The 19,812-nt window shown below is 42.9% G+C and overlaps 2 protein-coding genes across 4 annotated transcripts in view; one reads left to right on the forward strand and one right to left on the reverse strand.

Moving 5' to 3' along the window:
- Positions 1–7,250: 7,250 nt before the first annotated feature.
- Positions 7,251–9,419, forward strand: CRH (corticotropin releasing hormone). Its single transcript, XM_038392215.2, has 2 exons — positions 7,251–7,847; positions 8,413–9,419. The coding sequence occupies exon 2, from the start codon at positions 8,428–8,430 to the stop codon at positions 8,941–8,943; it is 516 nt and encodes a 171-aa protein (XP_038248143.1). The 5' UTR covers positions 7,251–7,847; positions 8,413–8,427; the 3' UTR covers positions 8,944–9,419.
- A 1,787-nt stretch (positions 9,420–11,206) lies between these two features.
- TRIM55 (tripartite motif containing 55) overlaps positions 11,207–19,812 on the reverse strand; it is a 62,172-nt gene continuing 53,566 nt past the window's right edge. For 2 of the 3 annotated variants that reach the window (XM_043507786.1, XM_043507785.1), the window contains one exon: positions 11,207–13,085. In XM_043507786.1, the coding sequence (XP_043363721.1) occupies positions 12,966–13,085 (120 nt within the window). In that variant the 3' untranslated portion in view covers positions 11,207–12,965. The remainder of the gene's footprint in view (positions 13,086–19,812) is intronic. The other variant, XM_038390516.2, reaches the window with a different exon arrangement.

Raw genomic sequence — 19,812 nt, forward strand, 5'->3', positions numbered from 1 at the left:
GAAATTTAAGATTGTGATAGGCCTGGGAGGAGACAATTTCAGATTTTCATCTAGCTCTTCACTGCTGGCCCAGAGTTCCCCGTATTATTGCACCTGTCTCCCCGTTAATTTGCTGCACGTGCTCAGAAAAAAATGCTGCTTTCACTTGTTGCACCTGATGCCTTTTAATGTTAAAACATTGACCCAAAATCAATGTCTAGCAGCTGCTGAAAGTATAGTGAAGTGCACCTCCCATCTCACCCTCAGATTGAGACCATCATAGCTGAGGCTCAGGTCTTGCCAGGTTAAAAAGTGAGTGTGCTTCCATCACTTCTACACCTGACATTCCTTCTTCAACAGCTCCCCTTTGTTAGCTACATCAGCTCACACCCTGCAGTCCTTACAATGGGTCAGATTATGAACTCAGTTACATCGCTGTAAACTGGAGTAACGCTATGGATTTCAGTGGTGTTGTTCCAGATTTACATCAGTGTACCTGACATTAGAATTTGGCACTTAGTCCTTACGCTGGCATCTGTGGGAGTGTGGCCCAACTGAAGTCTGATGGTTTGGGCCCTGAGGTTGCAAACATGCAGCGAGATTTCCCTTATTGTAAAATATCTGCAGACACAAAAGCAAGCCCTGAATACAAATGACTAATGCTTTTACAAGATACTTTCTTGATGGATCCTTTTGCTATTATCAATAACCGTAAAATGATTAGTTCCTGCAAAATTATCAGTAATGGCCATGAAAGCTCACAAATGTACCCTCCACACCTTCCCCATCCATTATCTGAGTGCAAGAATAGCAAATTAAATTCCTTATGAGGTAAATATAAAGGTCAGCTGCTGCCTCTCTAGATAGGGGCTGTCAAGAGGGTAGAGACATATCCCTTTCCAGTGCTGAGAGGCTGAGTCTTCTTCCTGCCTAATTTTACATCCTCCTTTTGCCAGTCAGAATTAGGTGGGTACTGTGAGGCCCTTGTATTCTTATCATGGTACCAGGGAACTAAGCATAACTCCCATGAGCACTAAAGGGAATTGCACAAAGAAATGGTAAGCCTTCTGCTCCAGTGGTTCTGTGCACAGGGCATGCTAGAGCTCAAACACTGTGGGCTTGATTCAGAAATTCCTGGGTGAAGTTCTCTGGCCAGACCAGATGATCATAATGGTCCTTTCTGGCTTTCAAATCTATGAACTGGAGCAAGGGTTTATCCCACCCAACAATTACTCCAGCTGTCATGGGATCAAAAACGTTTTGAGTCTGATTTTCAGTGGGGCCTCCACTAGATCTGCCCTTCCGTGGGCACATTAGAAAACCATCAAAACAAATATCATCCTGTGAGGAAGGACAATCTTTTGGTCGAGACACTGGACATAAGCTCAGGAAATCTGAGTTCTGCCACAGACCACCTGTGTGATCTTGGATAAATCACTTAATCTTCCTATGCCTCAGTTCTCCATTGGAAAAATAGGAATCATACTTCTCTACCTGGCAGGGACGTTGTGAGGATATGTTATTTAAAACACAGGCAGAGTTCTGATACTGGGGGGAGGTGCACCATAGAGAATCCCAGGAAACACCCAAAATAAAGACTTTTCAAAATGACATTATTTTAAATTGGCTTTAAAATGAATTAAAACTGGATAAGAGGGGGAGCATTCCCAAGCCTCTTGCTCTCAGATGAATAGACAAGGGGCCAAATCCTGAGGTCCTGACTCAGTTTTTACTCAGGCTTTACCTTGACAATGTCTCTTTAATCAAATAGCTCTAAGATTAGCTTGGAAAGCTCCTCCCCATAAACTAAAATGTGAAGAATGGGGAGATGTCGTCCCTTTTAAATGACTTATCATCCTCCCTCGATAATAAAATATTTTGTACCTTAGTCTTTTTTTCCCTAGTCCACGTGGAAATCCACTACATTTTAGATTTGTGAACACTAATATCAATAGCGGATTAAAAAAAACATAAGAAAACACAGCTTACTCATACATCGTTGTACATCAATGAATGCAGCCACAACAAAAACATGAAGAGATATACCACACTCACCTGAAAGTAATATGTCTTATTGGATATAATGCTTTAGAACTGCCTTCTTGTCACTCAGCTGTGTTGTAGTGTGTGTTCGATATTTGACAGTATGGACTTAGCAAAACTATGGAATATGAAATCCATGCTCATGGGCCACAGTAATATGAGATGACATGGAGATGTTTGCTATGACTAATGGTATTGGGGAATCAGCCTTACAGTTAAATTCTGCCCCTAGTTTTGTAATGAAAAGGAATTTATTCCTTTTTTGTAGTAAACTAAACAATTGAAAGGCAAATCAGCCTTCTAGCGTGTTGTGATAGACTTAAATTCTGCCATCTTCCAAAACATATGGGGTCAGATCCATCACTGGTGTTACACTATTAACTTCAGTAGTTACACCGGGTTTAAATTTGGTCCATATATTTTCAGATCCATGGTTTTTTTTAAGACCATTTACTGTGTCTATGCTTATTGAAGCTAGCCAGACGATGGACTTGGTAACTTCTTAGGTCTTTTCTATTTGTAGCTATTATTATTCTTTTATGTTTCAGAACTCTGAAAATGGCATGTCTGAACCCATAATGGGAAGAATTAGTATAATATTAAAGCTTTCCATATAGTAGCCATAGGGAAAAAAAGGAAACTCATGAATATGATATAACTGATATTTGCCTTGTTCCTATATTTGAACATTCCAAATAGTATCCAGGATGACTCATGGACTAATCTTTTTAAGGATTAACTGTGGAGACCCATGTGTTTCACTCCGGAACTAATTAATTTCTGGATAATGCTATTTGCACTTAGGAAGCCAATTCTGTATTTGAAAGATTGAAGGCGGTGGTTTGTCATCTATCTGGATATCATAGGTACTTTTATGGTCTCCATCACGGTATAATCATCACAATCTTTCATGTATTTAAACTTTTGCAATACCTACAACACATAATTAAAGACCCATCTCAGGGGAAAATATGGGTTAAAAATGATCATATTTGCTCTGTAACAAGTATGTGTGAAAATACAGACCTTACTCAAAGGGAAGGATCATCTAAAACAGTGGATCTCAATCTTTCCAGACTACTGTACCCCTTTCAGGAGTCAGATTTTCTTGTGTACCCACAAATTTCACCTTACTTAAAAGGTACTTGCTTACAAAATCAGACACAAAAATACAAAAGTTCCACAGCACTTTATTACTGTAAAATTACTTACTTTCTCATTTTTACCATATAATTATAAAATAAATCAATTGGAATATAAATATTGTACTTACATTTCAGTGTATAGTATATAGAGCAGTATAAACGAGTCATTGTCTGCATGAAATTTTAGTTTGTACTGACTTCACTAGTGCTTTTTATATAAAACTGTTGTAAAACTAGGAAAATACCTAGATTAGTTGATGTACCCCTTAGAAGACCTCTGTGTATCCCCAGGGGTATATGTACCCCTAGTTGAGAATCACTGATCTAAAGAGCATGACAAGGTACAGTACTCTTGCAAGGTGCAGGCTTATGCCAATATTGAGCAACCTTTCCCAATCTACATGCTAATTTCACTGTCACTAGCATTCTTTTGAGGGGTGGGGGGATAACATTGGCTGCAATATCTAACTTAAAAGATATCAAATATAAAATCTATTGGGTCAGATCTTGAGCTGGTTTCAATTTGCATAATTCCATTGGAGCTCATCCATTGTACTTGGAACCTCATTCATATCAGCACTTAGTCTTCTTTAGCTCTGTGATCACACTATAATAGGCTTCATGTCCTTTTCAAATATATCACAGACTGAAAATGGTGATGTTATGACAACAAACACCCCAGCTTGCATCTAGAGTCCCATTTTAATGAGTGCATCTTACATCCACTATCATTTGATCAAACTTATCTCCTGTTTCTGTGAACCACTTATAAACATCAGTGTAAGTTGTGCTATCAGACTATAAAAACACCCAAATAGCTTCTTTTCTATTTACAAGATGCGTGCCTTTCTGTTTTTGTCATAATATGTGTTGCAGTTCATGACTGCCTGAGTTAACACACATTAATGGGCATGCAAAACTGCCTGTGTTATGTTGTTATTTCTGTTTTTCCAGTTGTTTATTATATACATGTTTTGAAAAATAGCTTAGTGGATAGACACAATGGGAGCTAAGGGTGTGTAGTGCCTCTCAGAAGATGTTCAGCTTCTTGCTGGATCTGACCTCATATAATAAGCCTGTGTATTGCTTAATATTTTACAAACTTACTTTTGGGGCAAGATATTCCTATTGTTATGAAACTCTTATAAATGTTTATATGAGTAATTAATAGTAATATTTAGGGGGGCAACTAAGATTGGGGGGCAGATTGTGCTAGATGCCAGCCAAACATACAAGCAGAGACAGTCCTTGCCTCAAAGAGCTTACAATCTAGACAAGCTAAACAAAGACAGAGGGCTGGCAAGCTGCAATACCCAAGGTCAAGTTGCAATTCTGAATTATAATTACGGGTGGGCCCAAGACCTGATCAGCAGTTTGAACCAACAAAAATGTCTTGCATGTGGGGTGGGGGTTTTGATTCTTCCCATTATAAAGGTAAGGTCCACTTGTGAAATTTGGATTCAGATCTGCGTTTGGATTTCAAACACCTGCAAAGTTCAGGCATGTTCCTCTAGACTGTAATGGGTTTGAAGATGCAGTCAGTGAAATTCTAAACTCAGAAGGCCAGATCATCAGCTGGTGAAAATCAGCATAGTGCAATTGACATTAATGGAGCTGTGCCAATTTACACCATCAAAACGTGCCTTCTTTTGGTACGTTTATGCCTCATAGATAGGCTTTTTCATACATCCAACTGGAAACTTAAATCCATTTACCATTCCGATGTTTTTCATAATGTTTCCATCACCATTGCTAATTAAGACCCTGATTCAGGAAAGCATCTGCTTAAGGGCTTTCCTGCACTGGAATCCAATAAAGCTATTTGGGGCCAGCTTTTCCCTCAAATATGCATTGACATCAATGGGGTTCTCCACACAGTTTAGAGGGCAGCATTTGGTCCCCTGTATTGATGTCTCTTGCAGCCTTACTTCACCTCCAATGGGATCCCGATAGGGCTAAAGTGTGTTATCAGTGGGGACTGAATTCTTGTAAATGAGATCAGAATTTGACCCAAGATGATATCACAAATGAATTCCACACATTTCCCTAAGAGCAAGTTTTGTTGTTGCAAGATCATTCAAAAAGAGAATTCCATCTGTGAGGAAGTAGGTGAACCAACACCAGGAACTCAGAAAAATATTTGCCAATATCTTTTGGAGTCAGTGATGTATTTTCCCCAAATTGCTGCAATATGAAAGTTCTCCTTTCATATACTCTTAATATAGTGTTATGCACTTTAATATTAGTTGTAGTTTCACCTGCATAAAATGTATTCAGATTAGACTTTTGGCCCTAAGAGAATCGAGCCTCCCTTTTCTACAATCTTTGCGCATCGCCTAGCACAAAGGGGTGCCGGTTCATGATTAGGGCTCCTAAATGCTACAAGTAATAAAACAATAAAATAAAATAATACATCAGGGGATTGAAAGAACTCACTGACTCAAGGACTGAAATCCCTTTTCCCCAGTGGGCTGGGATCGAACACTACCCTGTATTGACGTGCTTCAATAATAACATTACATTGACTTCTAGAAGGAGCGTGTGTGGTTACATTTCCCATTGTTACTGCAGTTTTACAATGATGCCTAGAGCAATTACCCCCCCTCCTTTTTTGTTATACATCTAAATAATCTGATTGTTTAATCCATTAAAACGACGTTGTTCTTTGTCGTGAACTAAGGGTGAAAAGCCTCCACATACCAAGCCGTTTCTGTCTAAGCAAGGGTTAATCAACGGCATCATTTAAGCCCGAGTTAATCAAGGCTTCTTCTTTTTCTGACCACATATTCATGGGTCTCTAGTTTTTGCTGGAGGCACGACGGCAGCACCCCGCTCACGGCTGTGCCTACGGTGAATCGCTCACTGCACCCCTTCCCAGCCCCTCCTCTGAGCCCGCCTGAGTTTTGATCCACGGCATAAATCCTGCCGAGCTCTTCGGATTACCGCGCAGCAAAGAAACGAGGGTCTCGTCAAGCGCAATAGCATCGTTTTCAGCCAGACAACTGCCCTCAAAGGCCACTGAATGCGTTTTAACAGCCATTCACTCCTGTGCGTTTAGTTTCTAGACGGCAAAACCAAGGGTCTTGTGAAACTGTCAAGGTTTTTTCAATTGGAAAATAATGTCAGCATGGCACACACAGGAGGAGACTCTGTAGATAGATCGCCAGGCTTCTGACTTCTCACCGATGAGGCAGAAAATAAAGGATAAGAAAAGTGGAAGTTTCCAATAAATGCCCATCGCTCTATGTAGGTTGATTGACTCACTGTTAATGCAGAAATTCGGAGCACGGGGTTACTGTATAACCTAATGGCAACTGTCGCGTTTGCAGGGATTTTTTGAATAAGACGCTTGAATAGACTCCCCTCTGTTTTTTCCACCAAATGCATCCGGTGAAGTGAGCTGTAGCTCACGAAAGCTTATGCTCTAATAAATTTGTTAGTCTCTAAGGTGCCACAAGTCCTCCTTTTCTTTTTGCGAATACAGACTAACACGGCTGCTACTCTGAAACCTTTCAAAATACTTAGTTATAGCACTTCCTACCTGGCAGCGATCTGATCGTCTCAGGTTAATTTCAAATGCAGGCGTTGATTTCTCTTACAGTAAGCATCCTGAAGAGGTAACGTTAGCCCTACGATTTGCAAACATAGACACCAGCCAACCTGACGCCCCAACAACAGATCTTGTGTTTCTCAGTTTGATGTCGCTTGTGTGTTTTCAGACAGTAGGTTTCCCATAAAAACACATCCCTTCCTTAGTGCGTGAGTCTCATTGGCTGGATTTTACCTCCCGCTTTACTGGAAATTTAACCGGAGTGTATGTTACCGATTGTTAAATTTTCAGAAGAGCTAAGTGTGTTAAGATATTCAACTGGAAATTTGTATCTCGGACCTCTCATCTTCAGACAGTGATGGGAAAACTTCTTGGTAAAATATCACTTCAGGGTCCGTTATCGGGACTTTTCTATGGGGGTGTTTTACTTTTTGTTCTTGTGTGTTCTTGCATCTAAAGTGGTGCTGGGGATGAGTTGTGCTGGCAGCAGAACAAACTCTCTCTCTAGTACACTCGGACTGTAACTTCGCTCGGGAAGGGACCGGGAGGCTGACCGGGCCAGGGGGCAAGCTCTGAATCCGAGGAGCAGCCTCGCCCGGCTCTGGATCCGGGCTGACGGCAGGTGCTTCTCAGGCGGGACTAGAGTGGAAAGTTTTCTACCCGCTTGGCCTTTCATAGTAAAAAGTCGGTCGCTGTTGCTTTCAGCTCCCGTTGGGAAATCTCATTCAAGGATTTTTGTCAATGGGAGAGCGCCCTGCTCCGCTCCCCCGACCCAGCTCCGGCTGACGTCACCAACGGGGCGATAAATACCGGCTGATATCATTGGATGTGAGACTGGGAGAGCAAAACTCTGCCCATTGCTGCTCCGAAAGGGCCCCCATGATTTATTCAGCAGTGGATCGGGGCACGCAATCGAGCTGTCAAGAAAGCGTCAGCTTATTAGGCAAGAGCTGCGTGATTCCAGAAGAGGGTCTACGCTATAAAAATCACGCACCCAGGCTCTGATTAGGAGAAAGTCTGATCACAAGTTGGGGAAGAGACGACACGGGCAGAGTGACAGCGGGACCTCGGCGAGCCCCCAGCCCGGACCGCCTCCACCTGCCCTGGGAACCGGCCGCGGCATCTCCCAGGTAGGCAGCGATCGCCGGAGTGAGCCGCAACAGGGGCAAACTTCTGCCTGCCCCGGGGGCGGCTGCGGGGCTCTGGCAAACGCGTGGCTGGCGAGTGTGGGCGACCGGCTTCAGACCCTTCAAATGAGCCCTGGCAAACTCGCCCGTCTGGGGAGCCTGCGGGAGGGAGCCACGACCCCGGCGCCAGCAGCCAAGCCGCTGGTCGTTTTTAAATGGGACACTTGCTCCCCGCCCAGCCCCGGCCGTGGCTGGCCGTGGCCCGTACAGCGCTGGGGCTTTCCCCTTGCGGCCGGAGCTGCTCCCCGTCCGGGCTCCGTCCCTCCCTTCCGCGCCTCAGCCCGCGCTGCAACCTCCCCCCTGCGCCTGGGGCAGGGCCAGAGACCCGGGAGGGGGGCGCAGGGCGGGGCCGAGCCTTTCAGCACCAGGGAGAGCGGCCCGAGCGGCTCCCTCCCGGGGGGCGGCCGGCGGGGCTGTGCGCTCCCCTGTCCGGCCAGTCTAACTCCAACGCGGCAGCTCTTCTCTCCCCGCCCCGCGCCTCCCCCCCCCGCTTCTGTCCCCGTTGCAGATCTGGGCGTTGATCATGAAGCTCCAGCTGTTGGTCTCCACAGGGATCCTGCTGGTTGCTCTCCTGCCCTGCCATGAATGCAGAGCCCTCAGCAAGAGCCCCCCCGCCGCCGCCAGCGCGGATTTCCTCCCGCCGCCGCCGCCGAGCCTGCCCGTGCTGCTCCGCGTGGGAGCAGAGTATTTCCTGCGGCTGGGCAACCTCCACAGGAGCCCCGCCGCCTCCTTCTTCGCCCCCAGCGGCACCGGCCGCCTCCCGCCCGGCGCCCCGGCCACCAGCTTTGTCCGAGCCGCCGGGCAACCGCCGCCGCAGCTCCCCGGGCGCTCGCCCGAGCCTGCGGCGGGCCCCGGGGAGGGGGAAGCCGAGGGCCTGCCCCGGGAGGCGATGGAGAGGGGGAAGCGATCCGAGGAGCCCCCGATCTCCCTGGATCTGACTTTCCACCTCCTCCGAGAAGTCTTGGAAATGGCCAGAGCCGAACAGTTAGCGCAGCAGGCTCACAGCAACAGGAAACTGATGGAGATCATCGGGAAATGAAGCGGCCGCGCCTTGCCAAAGAGAGTCCGCAGTTAGCACAACGTTATACAGTATTATATACCATAGTGCTGCTCTGGTGTCATCTCTTTATTTTTATATCGCTTTAAACATAGAGGGTGTACGCTGACCAGAGCCCACGTCCCTTGGTTAGCATGCCCAGCAGTGTATTCCCGTGCAGTGACGAGACACGTGTCATTCGTGACTTACCCCCCTTTATTTTTCCATTTCGAAGTTATTCTAGTGACATCGCTACTTAGGATGGGGACAGCGGAAGAAAGGGTTCAAAGCAGCCTTTGGACAAGAGAGATACTTTTCTTTTGGGGAAAGGTGTGTGTTGGGGGGGCGGGGGAAGAGATCTCTGTAAGCTACTGCGACTAACTTTTTCCTGTACCTTTTCCGTAATAAAACATCTTTTCAGCGCTCGGTCAATTTTGGTGTGTAAGAGAATGTTTAATATTTATATTTTTAATAAAAGCTGCAAAGTAACTGTGGTTGTATAGACTTTTCTTGCCTTGGGGTCTTCTAGATTCAGCAGGGGTTTCCTTTCCTTTCTATATATATAAAGCTTTTCCTGAGCTATTTGTTTTGGGTTTTTTTACACCCACCCACCCACCCATAACAGCGCTGAAATGAAAGGGAGGCTTGGCCAACAACTGCACGCTGATAGCTCAAGCAGTGATAGGTGTAAAAGGAGTGTACGTAAATTATAGGACCCAGCAACGGGCATATTATGAGGCTACAGCTAAGGGTATGGGTCTATACAAGGACTTTATTGCAGTTCGAGGGGTTCTGGGAAATGTATGCTTTCTCCCGATTATATTCTTTAACACCGCATGGACTCCCTGTACAGAAAATGCATCCATCATGGTACATAGCCGCCTTTTCACTATCCGCTCCCAAATTCAATTGTTTAACTCAACTCTGTTAAAATAAAATGACTCCAAGCTAAAACCTGGCCTTCAAAAAGCCAGTCTAGCCCCCTCCCCGCTTTTCTTGTCTCCACTTTAAACAAAACTAGTGCGGTTGTTCTGGGTTTACAGGAATGCTGTTCAAAAAACCGGAGCTGGAAGATTTTTGCACCTGAGAACTATCTGACACGAAGTGGTGCGGGGATTAAGCCACACGCTTGGCAATGCCATTGGTGATTATTTTGTAAAGTGGAATGATTAAAGTTGAAAAAACTATTTCTGTCCACGAGAAGAAACATTCCTACAAACCCCTTCAAACAGACATAAATGTGTTGGCGAACTTCACACTAACTCGCTGTATAATCTATCGAGATGACAGATTTGAGCGAGCTGCTGTTGTCCAGCAACTCAACCATCCCGTGCATGATTAAACGCTTCTGGCGCAGGGAATAATGCCACAACAGCTCCGAAAGAGTCATTAGGGAAGACTGAAAGCCTTTTTGGACGGTCTAAACACACACAACGCCCCACCCTGCACTAACACGCTAACTCACTCACACCAGTGGGAGTTTGGGGGCATGGGGAACGGAGAACTGGGTTAAATCGTGTTAACTTCAAAGCAGATGTTCCAATCTCTTGGGTGAAGCACGCACTTTTATGAAAGTCTCTAATTAGGGATTACACCTCATACTCTGTAACATGCCCCGAAGGGTCTAGCGTGTGACTGGCCGAATGTGAATTTAACCCCAAAGAATTAAATTGCTCTAAAAGTCTCTGGAGAAAGTCTCAGTCTCTGGAGAAAATTCTCCTCCTTGGACTCTACACTGCCATCCTTGTGCGTAAGAACTTCCCATTGAATACAGCTGGAGTTTCGTGACTGGAGAGACGGCAGGATCTGGTGGACCTGTAATTAACACGAGTGAGCGTTGAGTTGGGGGGATGCATCTGTGTGCAGAGGTGCCTTCTAGCAGATAAGTGCACTTTATGGTGCCATGCAACTGATTTTTAAAATGTTTGGTTTAAGGAAATCACTCAAGTGCTATTGATTTTGTTAAACACAATTTAAATTCTCAGATTCGCCTGAGTACGTGAAATGGACAGTTCCTTACTGGATTCATACATCTGTCATATTTATGAAATCAGCTTTCTCCTATTGTCTTATGAATCATCAGGAAAAAAGAGTTCAAAGAAGGATTTTGTGAAACCAATGAAGACAAGTCTGAGTCCTGGTTGCAAATATTCATTAAGAACAAAATCTTGTGGAAAAAACAACTGGATGTGGTGATGAATTTTACTGCTGTTCAGTGAAGATATCTGTTAACTCTTAATATATACTTTGTTCTTTCAAAGCTCTGTACAAACATTAACTAATTGATCCTCAAACCCATCCTTCATAGTCCCATTTTACAGGAGGAAAAACAGAAACAACATAGATGGTAGGTGGCTTTCCAAAGGCTACATTGCAAACTGTTGTCAGAACTGGGCTTTGTATTTAAGAATTACTTGGCTCCCACATTAGACTATACTGCCTTCTGGTATTTATTAATCAACCATTTCATGCTATTGATTATGGTACCATGAAAAACATGCATGTCTTCACAGTCAGTCATGGTGATATAAGAAGAGCTATGTATTCAGGGCCTGCTCCAAAGCCCACAGAAGTCAATGGAAAGATTCCCCTTGATTTCAATGGGCTTTGGATCTGGCTCTTAGACCCCTGACCCTGTAAAGTATTTATCACTCTCAAAGACTATTGAACTCTTTCAGAGATTATGACAGTCAAGACCCATTAGGAAATACTCATACAGTATTCAATTCTGTAATCATTTTTTAACTGTCCTTAGAGTGTTAGGGTGAAATCCTGATGCCCACAGAAGTCAGTGGGAAAACTCCCAGGATTTCACCTTCAGAATCAAGTGCAATGTCAATCTGTTCACCATTATAAAAGGCATGTCAGTTTATGTAATCAATTTCACTAGTTAAATATCTGTAGTATACATTATACACTTCTCTCTGCACTGTGGTAGCCTTTTTCATGGGTTTATAATCTTTTAAATACATTCTTTAACAGATACTTGCAATAAACTCATCACAGTTCAGCTCAGAATGGTCTTTTGTGGTTTCAAAGGTCTTGCCCTTTTACTGTCAAATTGCTCAATATGATAAAAGTGAGTGTTGATTTCATGTGTCAAAGGAAGTTGAGAAGCTATAGGTATAACAGATATGGATATAGAGAGGCACAAGCTGAAACACTTATTCAGAACCCTCTCTATGCCTTTTGGGGAAATACAGATAATGAAGATACACATACAGATCTGTAACCCACATAATTCAGGAAGGGTTCCAATCCAGTGCTTCCTATAGCTATATCTTTATTGTCTACAGCTATATAAAATATAAAATTTCTGAATGGTTCAAGTGTTATTAATTGTGACCTATCAACCACAGCTGGAAAATACAAATCTAAGGGTGAAAAGCTCCTCTTGCAATCCTCATTTATGCTCAGTTATTGCACATCAAGCATGAAGTAGCACCACTTGTGCTGGAATAATTCAGCACAGTGGTTGTGGTGAGTAGAGTTTTAGACTTACCTTTGAGTTTTATGGATTTTGTCAAGGATTTGCCACAAGAGTTAGCAATAAGTTGAAAAGTGGAGTTACTCCAACTGGAGTAATTAAGAGCAGTGAGGGGGTCATATTTCAACTAACAGTTTTGGATAAGCACTTACAAAAATATAGCAGGACACCCAGGCTGGCTACAAACAATCATAATGCTCACTAATTTTGCAACTGTAATTATAGCATGAAGCTTCTGTTCAACATTCTCCTTTCTGAAACAGGTTTTACTTGAACACACAGTCACTCTTAGTACAGTATTTCATCAAGACATCTATTAGTCCAGTTTTCCCACTCCTTTTATTCAGCTATTTCCAAATATCATTCTAATCTAAAAGTATCAGATACAGTATAATGGAATTCAAATAAGGCCCTTGGAATTAAACCTAATCAAGATGTCCCTTATATGGATTATTTCTTGTTGGTTCCAGCCAGGTTACTTGCTGCCTCATAGCTCCTCTCAGGTAAGTACATCCAAAGCCAGCCGGAATGATAGTTATCATTCATTCAATGAGTTTAACCAGGAGAAAGAGAAGACATGACGAGCTGGCTCATCAGCTCTTTCACTGCTCACTGGAACATCTTCCACTTGTCCTTGAGGGGATGGTTCAGATCCAGTCTGTAGGAGAAGGAAATGTTTATAAGGGGAAGAAGGAAAGCTCATCTTTTAAAGCTGGGATTATGTTTGCAATATGGTTCTATAATACTGGCTTCTTTCTATCAATAAAGTTTGACGGGAAGTAGAAAGGAGGAAAGATCATGAACATGAAAAGTCTTCGGGGGCAGGAGCCTACTGAAGCCAAAGGGAGTTTTGCTATGGACTTCAATAAGGCCAGGATTTCACCCCATGTGTTTGCATAGCTCAAAAGGCCTCCAATTCTTACAAGAGTGGATTTCAATAGGACAGCTTGCATAACTAAGGTGATCAGGATTTAACTCCACGATGGAAGTAGGTGCTGTAACTTCTAATCAAGAAGAGAAATGAAAACTTGCTATATTAGCCACATATTTAACATGTAACTGGAATACACAAGAATAATTTTTACTAGCTGCACAATGCTGGCATTCACTCTGTAGACAAAAAAGGAGTACTTGTGGCACCTTAGAAACTAACAAATTTATTTGAGCATAAGCTTTCATGAGCTACACGAAAGCTTATGCTCAAATAAATTTGTTAGTCTCTAAGGTGCCACAAGTACTCCTTTTCTTTTTGCGAATACAGACTAACACGGCTGCTACTCTGAACTCTGTAGACAGTAAACAACTGATCAGTAAACAACTGATAATGTTATCAGTAATCAAGTTTAAAAACCCATAAAATAAATAATTTGTTTGATGTGTTCTCAAATGCCTATAAAACTTAACGTCTTCAAAAAACAGGACTAAAAATTTGCAACATATGGGGGCAATATATACTAACTCTTTTAGGATGCTTAAAAACAAATTAGTTGTCAGAGCTTTGGGTCCAATTCTGTTACCCTTACTCACATTGTGTTGTATCCTACTGTGGGAAATATACTTGATTTCAATGGGACTATTTGCAAGTAAGGTATTATTTAAAATGAATAAGGATGGTAGAATTGTGTCCTTTAACACTAAATATGTCTCAACCATTTATAACAGTTGCATAATGTAAAGTTATCAAAATCACGGTGCAAACATATGTACAGATACTGACAACATATCACAGATACTTATGATGAACTACAGCATAGGATGGATGATTATTTGGCATTTTCCAAGCAATTTTTGTAAGTATGTAATGTTAAAATCCATACTGGAATTAGTGAGAAATGAGATCTGTTATGTGTAAGTTGGCTAATGGGCTTCATTCCAGTTACTGTCTAGTTGGACAATGTCATACCACTATAGGACAAGTCCTAAAGTCTTCTGGACATGAAAACAAGTAGTTTCCCGTTTTTTTCCCTAAATCTAATTGAATTTTTCAGTTTATTTTTAAGGGCCAGAGCCTTAATTAGTATAAATTGGATAGCCACAGTGGTTTCAATAGAGGTAATTCAATTTACACCAGCTAAGAATCTGGCCCTAAGTCTTGAAAGACGGATTAATCTAGCCTCTTAATTTGGACAAGATTTTTAAAATGATGCTTTTTTGTTGCAGGTTCAAAATGTGGTGTGAAAATTTGGTCATTTTATGTACATTTAAATTTTCAATGGATAACACTTTCCAGTGAGTAAATCTATTGTGCACTTGAATGAGAGTGCAAAAATTAGTGGAACTTGGAAGACCTGGAGGAATAATTACCTATTTAAACACCAGTGTTCCTTTTCAGCAAGGTTGGAGTGAAAATTTGTCTCCAAAACTTAGTAAACAGGTTTGTCTGCCATGTTGTTGTAGCTGTGTTGATCCTAGGATATGAGACAGACAACATAGGTGAGGTAATATCTTTTATTGGATCAACTTCTGGAAACTTCACAATATGAAGGAGAAGGAAGCCAGACTAAATATTACTTCCTGAGCAAATTCAAGAACCCAACTTGTATTTAAGCTCAGACACTCTGGTTATTTCCCCAGACTTGAAGAGCTCTGTGAAGCTTGAAAGATTGTACCTTCTACCAACAGAAGTTGGTCCAATAAAATATATTATCTCACCTACCTAGTCTTAGTTTTGCACATTTTAAGGAATTACACACACATCAGTCAGATCCTCAGCTGAAGTTCTGGCCCTCAGAATGTGTGTAAAATCTTTTGGCCAAAACTTCTAGTGTGGGTTCCTAAAGTTACATGCCAACAGTAAATAAGTGGCCTGATTTTTTATAAGTGTTGAGCACCCAGCACTCCCCTTGGCTTGACTTCAATCGGTGTGTAAGTGCTTAGCACTTCTGAAAATAAAGCCATTTGTTTGGGTTTATGTAGATTGAGAGGTCTAAGTTTAGGGAATCCATGTTTGAAAAGTCTGCCTTTTACTTTCAAATGTGCAACTGAAATGCCTAGAACAGCTAAAAATAATCATCATTATGCACACACGTTTTTGTGGACCCAAGTCCCCAGTAGGGCACTTAACATACAGCCTTAGTGCACATAGTCCTAAATGATTAATAAAAACACCCACCTCACCTCTGATTTCTTCTCTAAAACTGCCTTATTATTCTATCATAATAGAATCAGCCAGATGGATCACTTCCACTTGATGTTCCAACAACGATTTCATTTTGTTTTCAGACTATGGGCTTGATCCAGCAAAGCACTTAGGACCAAATCTACAAAGGTATATAGGCTCCTATCTTTCACTGACACAATGAAGGTTAGGATCCTAAATAACTTTGTGGATCAGGGCCTTAAGCACATACTTAACTTTAAATCAATGGGACACCTCACAAACTTAAATTTAAGCACATGTGTAAGCGCTTTGGTGGACTGGGACCAAAAAGAATTGGGAAGAATAAAAGAATAATTACTTGGTCTTCTCTGCATTAGGAGATATACATTAACACATGGTAGACCTTGTCTGCTGAGACAAGTTTAAACCCAATAGTCTTTTGTCTATATGTCACAGGGTGGCTGGCCCCAGTAAACGAAGTAGGTCCAGCTCCTCTGTGCCAGAGCTGGTTCTCCCATTTAGCCAATTATAAGACTGAGGCAGCACCTGGGGGCTATAAAAGGTCAGGGAGAGACCTACCAAGGGAGAGTCCCAGTAAGAGTTGGTCAGGAGACTGAAGAAGTCTCTGCGGAAAGTTGCAGAAAGATCTCTGCAGGCCCTTCCTGGGAAGAGGGAGGAATGAACTAGGAGACTGTATGTCTGGGAACAGGGAAAAGGCTGAAGGCAGAAGAGCAGTGAGAGTGATTTGCTGGCTGCTGTTCCCCAGCCAGAGAACCAGGAATGGAGACAGTTGAAGGCAAGGGAGCAGCAGAGGAACTTACCAATTGACATCTCAGGGCCAGAGAGCTTCACCCAGAGTGAAAGGTCCAGGGAGAATGAAGGAAGATGCACTGGCAAGGATGTTCCCAGCAGAGAGGCTGTGGGGGGTTCCCACTTGGAAAAGCACGGTTGCACTCCATTTGGAAGGGCTGTCCTGGTACAAGGACAGGACTGGGCTGTGCCGGATAGCTAGGGCATGGTGAGAGACTCCAGGGCTGCGCTGAAGAGCAGGGCCATGGGAGGGACACCAGAGCTGTGATGGAGTGCCAGGCAGTGGTATAGTCCTAAACTGAAGCATCTCCCTGTCCCCAGGCTGCAGGGGGTGAGGCAGAGTGGGGTAGTCGAGCTGGAACGCTGGTCCAGTGCGTTTTACCTCCATCACACTACTGGAGCCAGGACCTGGAGAGGGATGCCGGGGCTGGATGTTACCTATAGTGTTTGAATTATGCTGCGGGAAGTCTGGACTATTCTTGTGGGACTTTTGCTATGATTTATGTGCATGGGGTTCTGTAATAAATGAGCCCCTCAAGGGCTATAGTTATACTTTGGAACACTTTGGGGACTCTGAAGGAAGGGCATTGAGGCAGGTGTGCCTGTTATGCTGCAGCCTGCCACAAGAGGGCACTCCAGGCAGGGGGCAGCGCTATGACACCACGCCAAGTGCTAACTCAGATCTAACCTTGGGCAGGCTAATACGTGTTATAACGTGATGGTATTTCCCAGTTTAGGCACAAACTTCAAGACTCCTACAACCCCCTTTGGTTTTGGATGTATTAAGTGTTTACTCCATGCATTTCACCATGTTCAACAGAACTCCAGTCTACTATCCCGCTGCTTGGTGAAAACATCTACACTGTGATAAAAGACCCACAGCATGGCTGCAGCTGCCCTGGGTCAGCTGACTCGGACTTGTGGGGCTCAGGCTGTGGGGTTTACAAGTGCAGTGTAAACATTTGGGCTTGGGCTGGAGCCCTGGCTCTAGCACCCTCCCCCTTCGCGAACATCTGCACTGCAGCCCCGCAGCCCGAGTCAGCTGAGCTGAGCCAGCCCTGGGTCTTTTCAAGAGTCATTAATCGACACCACACTTAGCTGAGGGTGGAGTGGAGGCAATACTGAGAATGCAGCTCTGCACGGACTTGTAAACTTGCGTTTTCGTACCTGCAACGTTTTAAGATCTGACTCTCACTGAGTCATACAATCATGTAGACCTATTATCAGATTGGTAAAAAGGGAAATTCTCAAATTCTACTTCAACTCACAGAGAAAGTTGTTGCTTGTATAACTCAACTCACTTCCCTTTGTAATAGCAGCCTGACTGTGCACTGCAAAACTATACTGTATCATTAAGACAAACTTTTCAGCTCCAGTGCTCATTGAAAAAGAGCTTTTAAAAATAGAAGAGTAGGGAGAAACTTTCACAGGCAGAAAGGGGAGTCTGGCACACAATTGAAAGTCAATGGAACTAACTTTCCCTTGTGCCTTTGAAACACTCCTCCATAACGGCGTGTATTGCTACTCCGGAAAAAGGGCAGCTTTCTCCAAGTTGTAGCGGTCTATACCATATGCCTTTCAAATGGTGTCTAAAGTCGATTCAACACTTCATAATGTCTTCCTGTTGCGATTAAGTAATGAACTTTTATCTGAAATTTATCTCCTAGACTAGGGCTCTTTCTGGGGGCAGGGATTGTGTATTTATACAGTACAAAGCATAATGGGGTCCCATGCCTTGATTGGGGCTTCTACTAAAAACAATAATGAATAACTAAAATATTCACTTCAGATCATATCAATCGCATTAAGGCAATTCTGGAGAAGTGCTGAACACCTAGGGGTATGATTCAGACTTTTCTCACTGACTTCAGGAAGCACTGGATCATGCCTTCAGTAAACACCAGGAATTCCCATTGGGACAAGTCATGATCAGAGCTGAGCGCCTGGTCTTTATTCAGGTTTTATTCAAGCAAAATTATAGCAGAAGTCAACAGGCCATATCCTGAGAAGTGTTGACCATCTGCAACTCCTGCTGAATTCAACAGCTGCTCAGCACCACTCCAGCTCTGGTGCACAGAGTTTGCCTGAGTAAGGATTGAGTAAAATTAAGGACCTCAGGGTTTATTTAATCTGATGAGTTGCAGGTACTCAGCACCTCTCGGGACTTGGTTCATTAAGCACTAGACACAAGCACCAGTTACATCTTTACAAGGTTCACATTAATACAGGAAAACTGACTTTGCTAGTCCTGTCTTTGTCCTGCTGTTGTTTGATTTTTATTGGGGGGAGCGGAGTGGAAAGTGGATAGACCGCTAGTGCATATTAGCTACCTGGAATATTTCAAAGTTTTACGAACTGCTTTCTGCTTACAACCACCACGAGTCTCCATATCGTCCACGCACAAAAACTTCAGTATATCATAAACAAGCTTTACTGGAATTAAGAACTTTGTCTTACCATTTTTACAAAGTCAGTAAATAACTATCTTTTTTGGTAGCTGTGTGTATTTCTGATGTTGTCTAATTGTGGAAAATCCTATTTGCTTCTATAGATCTTTGCTGTACTGTTACATGGGTACTGGATTGTGTAAAATTACATTAGGCTATTTGCAGAATGATGTAACATAATGAAAAGTGAGGGGTGAAATAGCTTGATCTCCCTAAGGCCCTAGAAACACATCGGATACAGAGTAGAATTTGTTATTGTGCATTTCCTATAGGGTGACTAGATAATAAGTGTGAAAAATCGGGATGTGGTCGGGGGTAATAGGTGCCTATATAAGACAAAGCCCCAAATATCAGGACTGTCCCTATAAAATCGGGACATCTGGTCACCCTAATTTCCTACCTATACATCTCTGCTCTTTTATATAGTATCTGACACTCAGTAAAAAGCTTTCCTTAGAATGCTACCTATGACATCAGGGCTTCTGTGTGACAGCCAGTTTAGTAATCTGCCGTCTCCCTGCTGCTCTACACAGGCTGCTACTCGACAATTTCATGTCCCTCCAAAGACTATATGCATGGCCCAAGCCCCAAAAAAATGGCCTATTCATGAAGAAAGCAGAAATCAGTAAGTTTTCTTTACACTGAGTGAAACTCTTCCTGTGCAGGAGGCAGCTCAAGGTCTCTGTGCCTCTTACATTCATTTAAGACCGCAAAATAGTCCCAGCTATGCCCTGTTTTGAGGGATTTAAGCAGTGTATTGGCCTTGAGCTAGACCTCTGCATAAGACCTTTCATCCATTGTGGCTGGGGCAATGTAGGAAATACAGTTCACTGACATTTTAGAATATTACTAAGATCATGACATGTTTTTTCAGTTTTTAATCACATTAGCCCTTACTCAGACAATCAGAGGGAGTTTGCTTGAGTAAGGATCAAGTAAAAAATCTCAGTATTTGTCCTTTTTTGTTGTTATTGCTGCTGCTATTATTACAAAATCTCCAAAATAGCTCATTTCCCATAGTTACTCCA

The sequence above is a fragment of the Dermochelys coriacea genome, chromosome 2 (genome assembly GCF_009764565.3).
Source record: "Dermochelys coriacea isolate rDerCor1 chromosome 2, rDerCor1.pri.v4, whole genome shotgun sequence".
Taxonomy (NCBI): Eukaryota; Metazoa; Chordata; order Testudines; family Dermochelyidae; genus Dermochelys; species Dermochelys coriacea.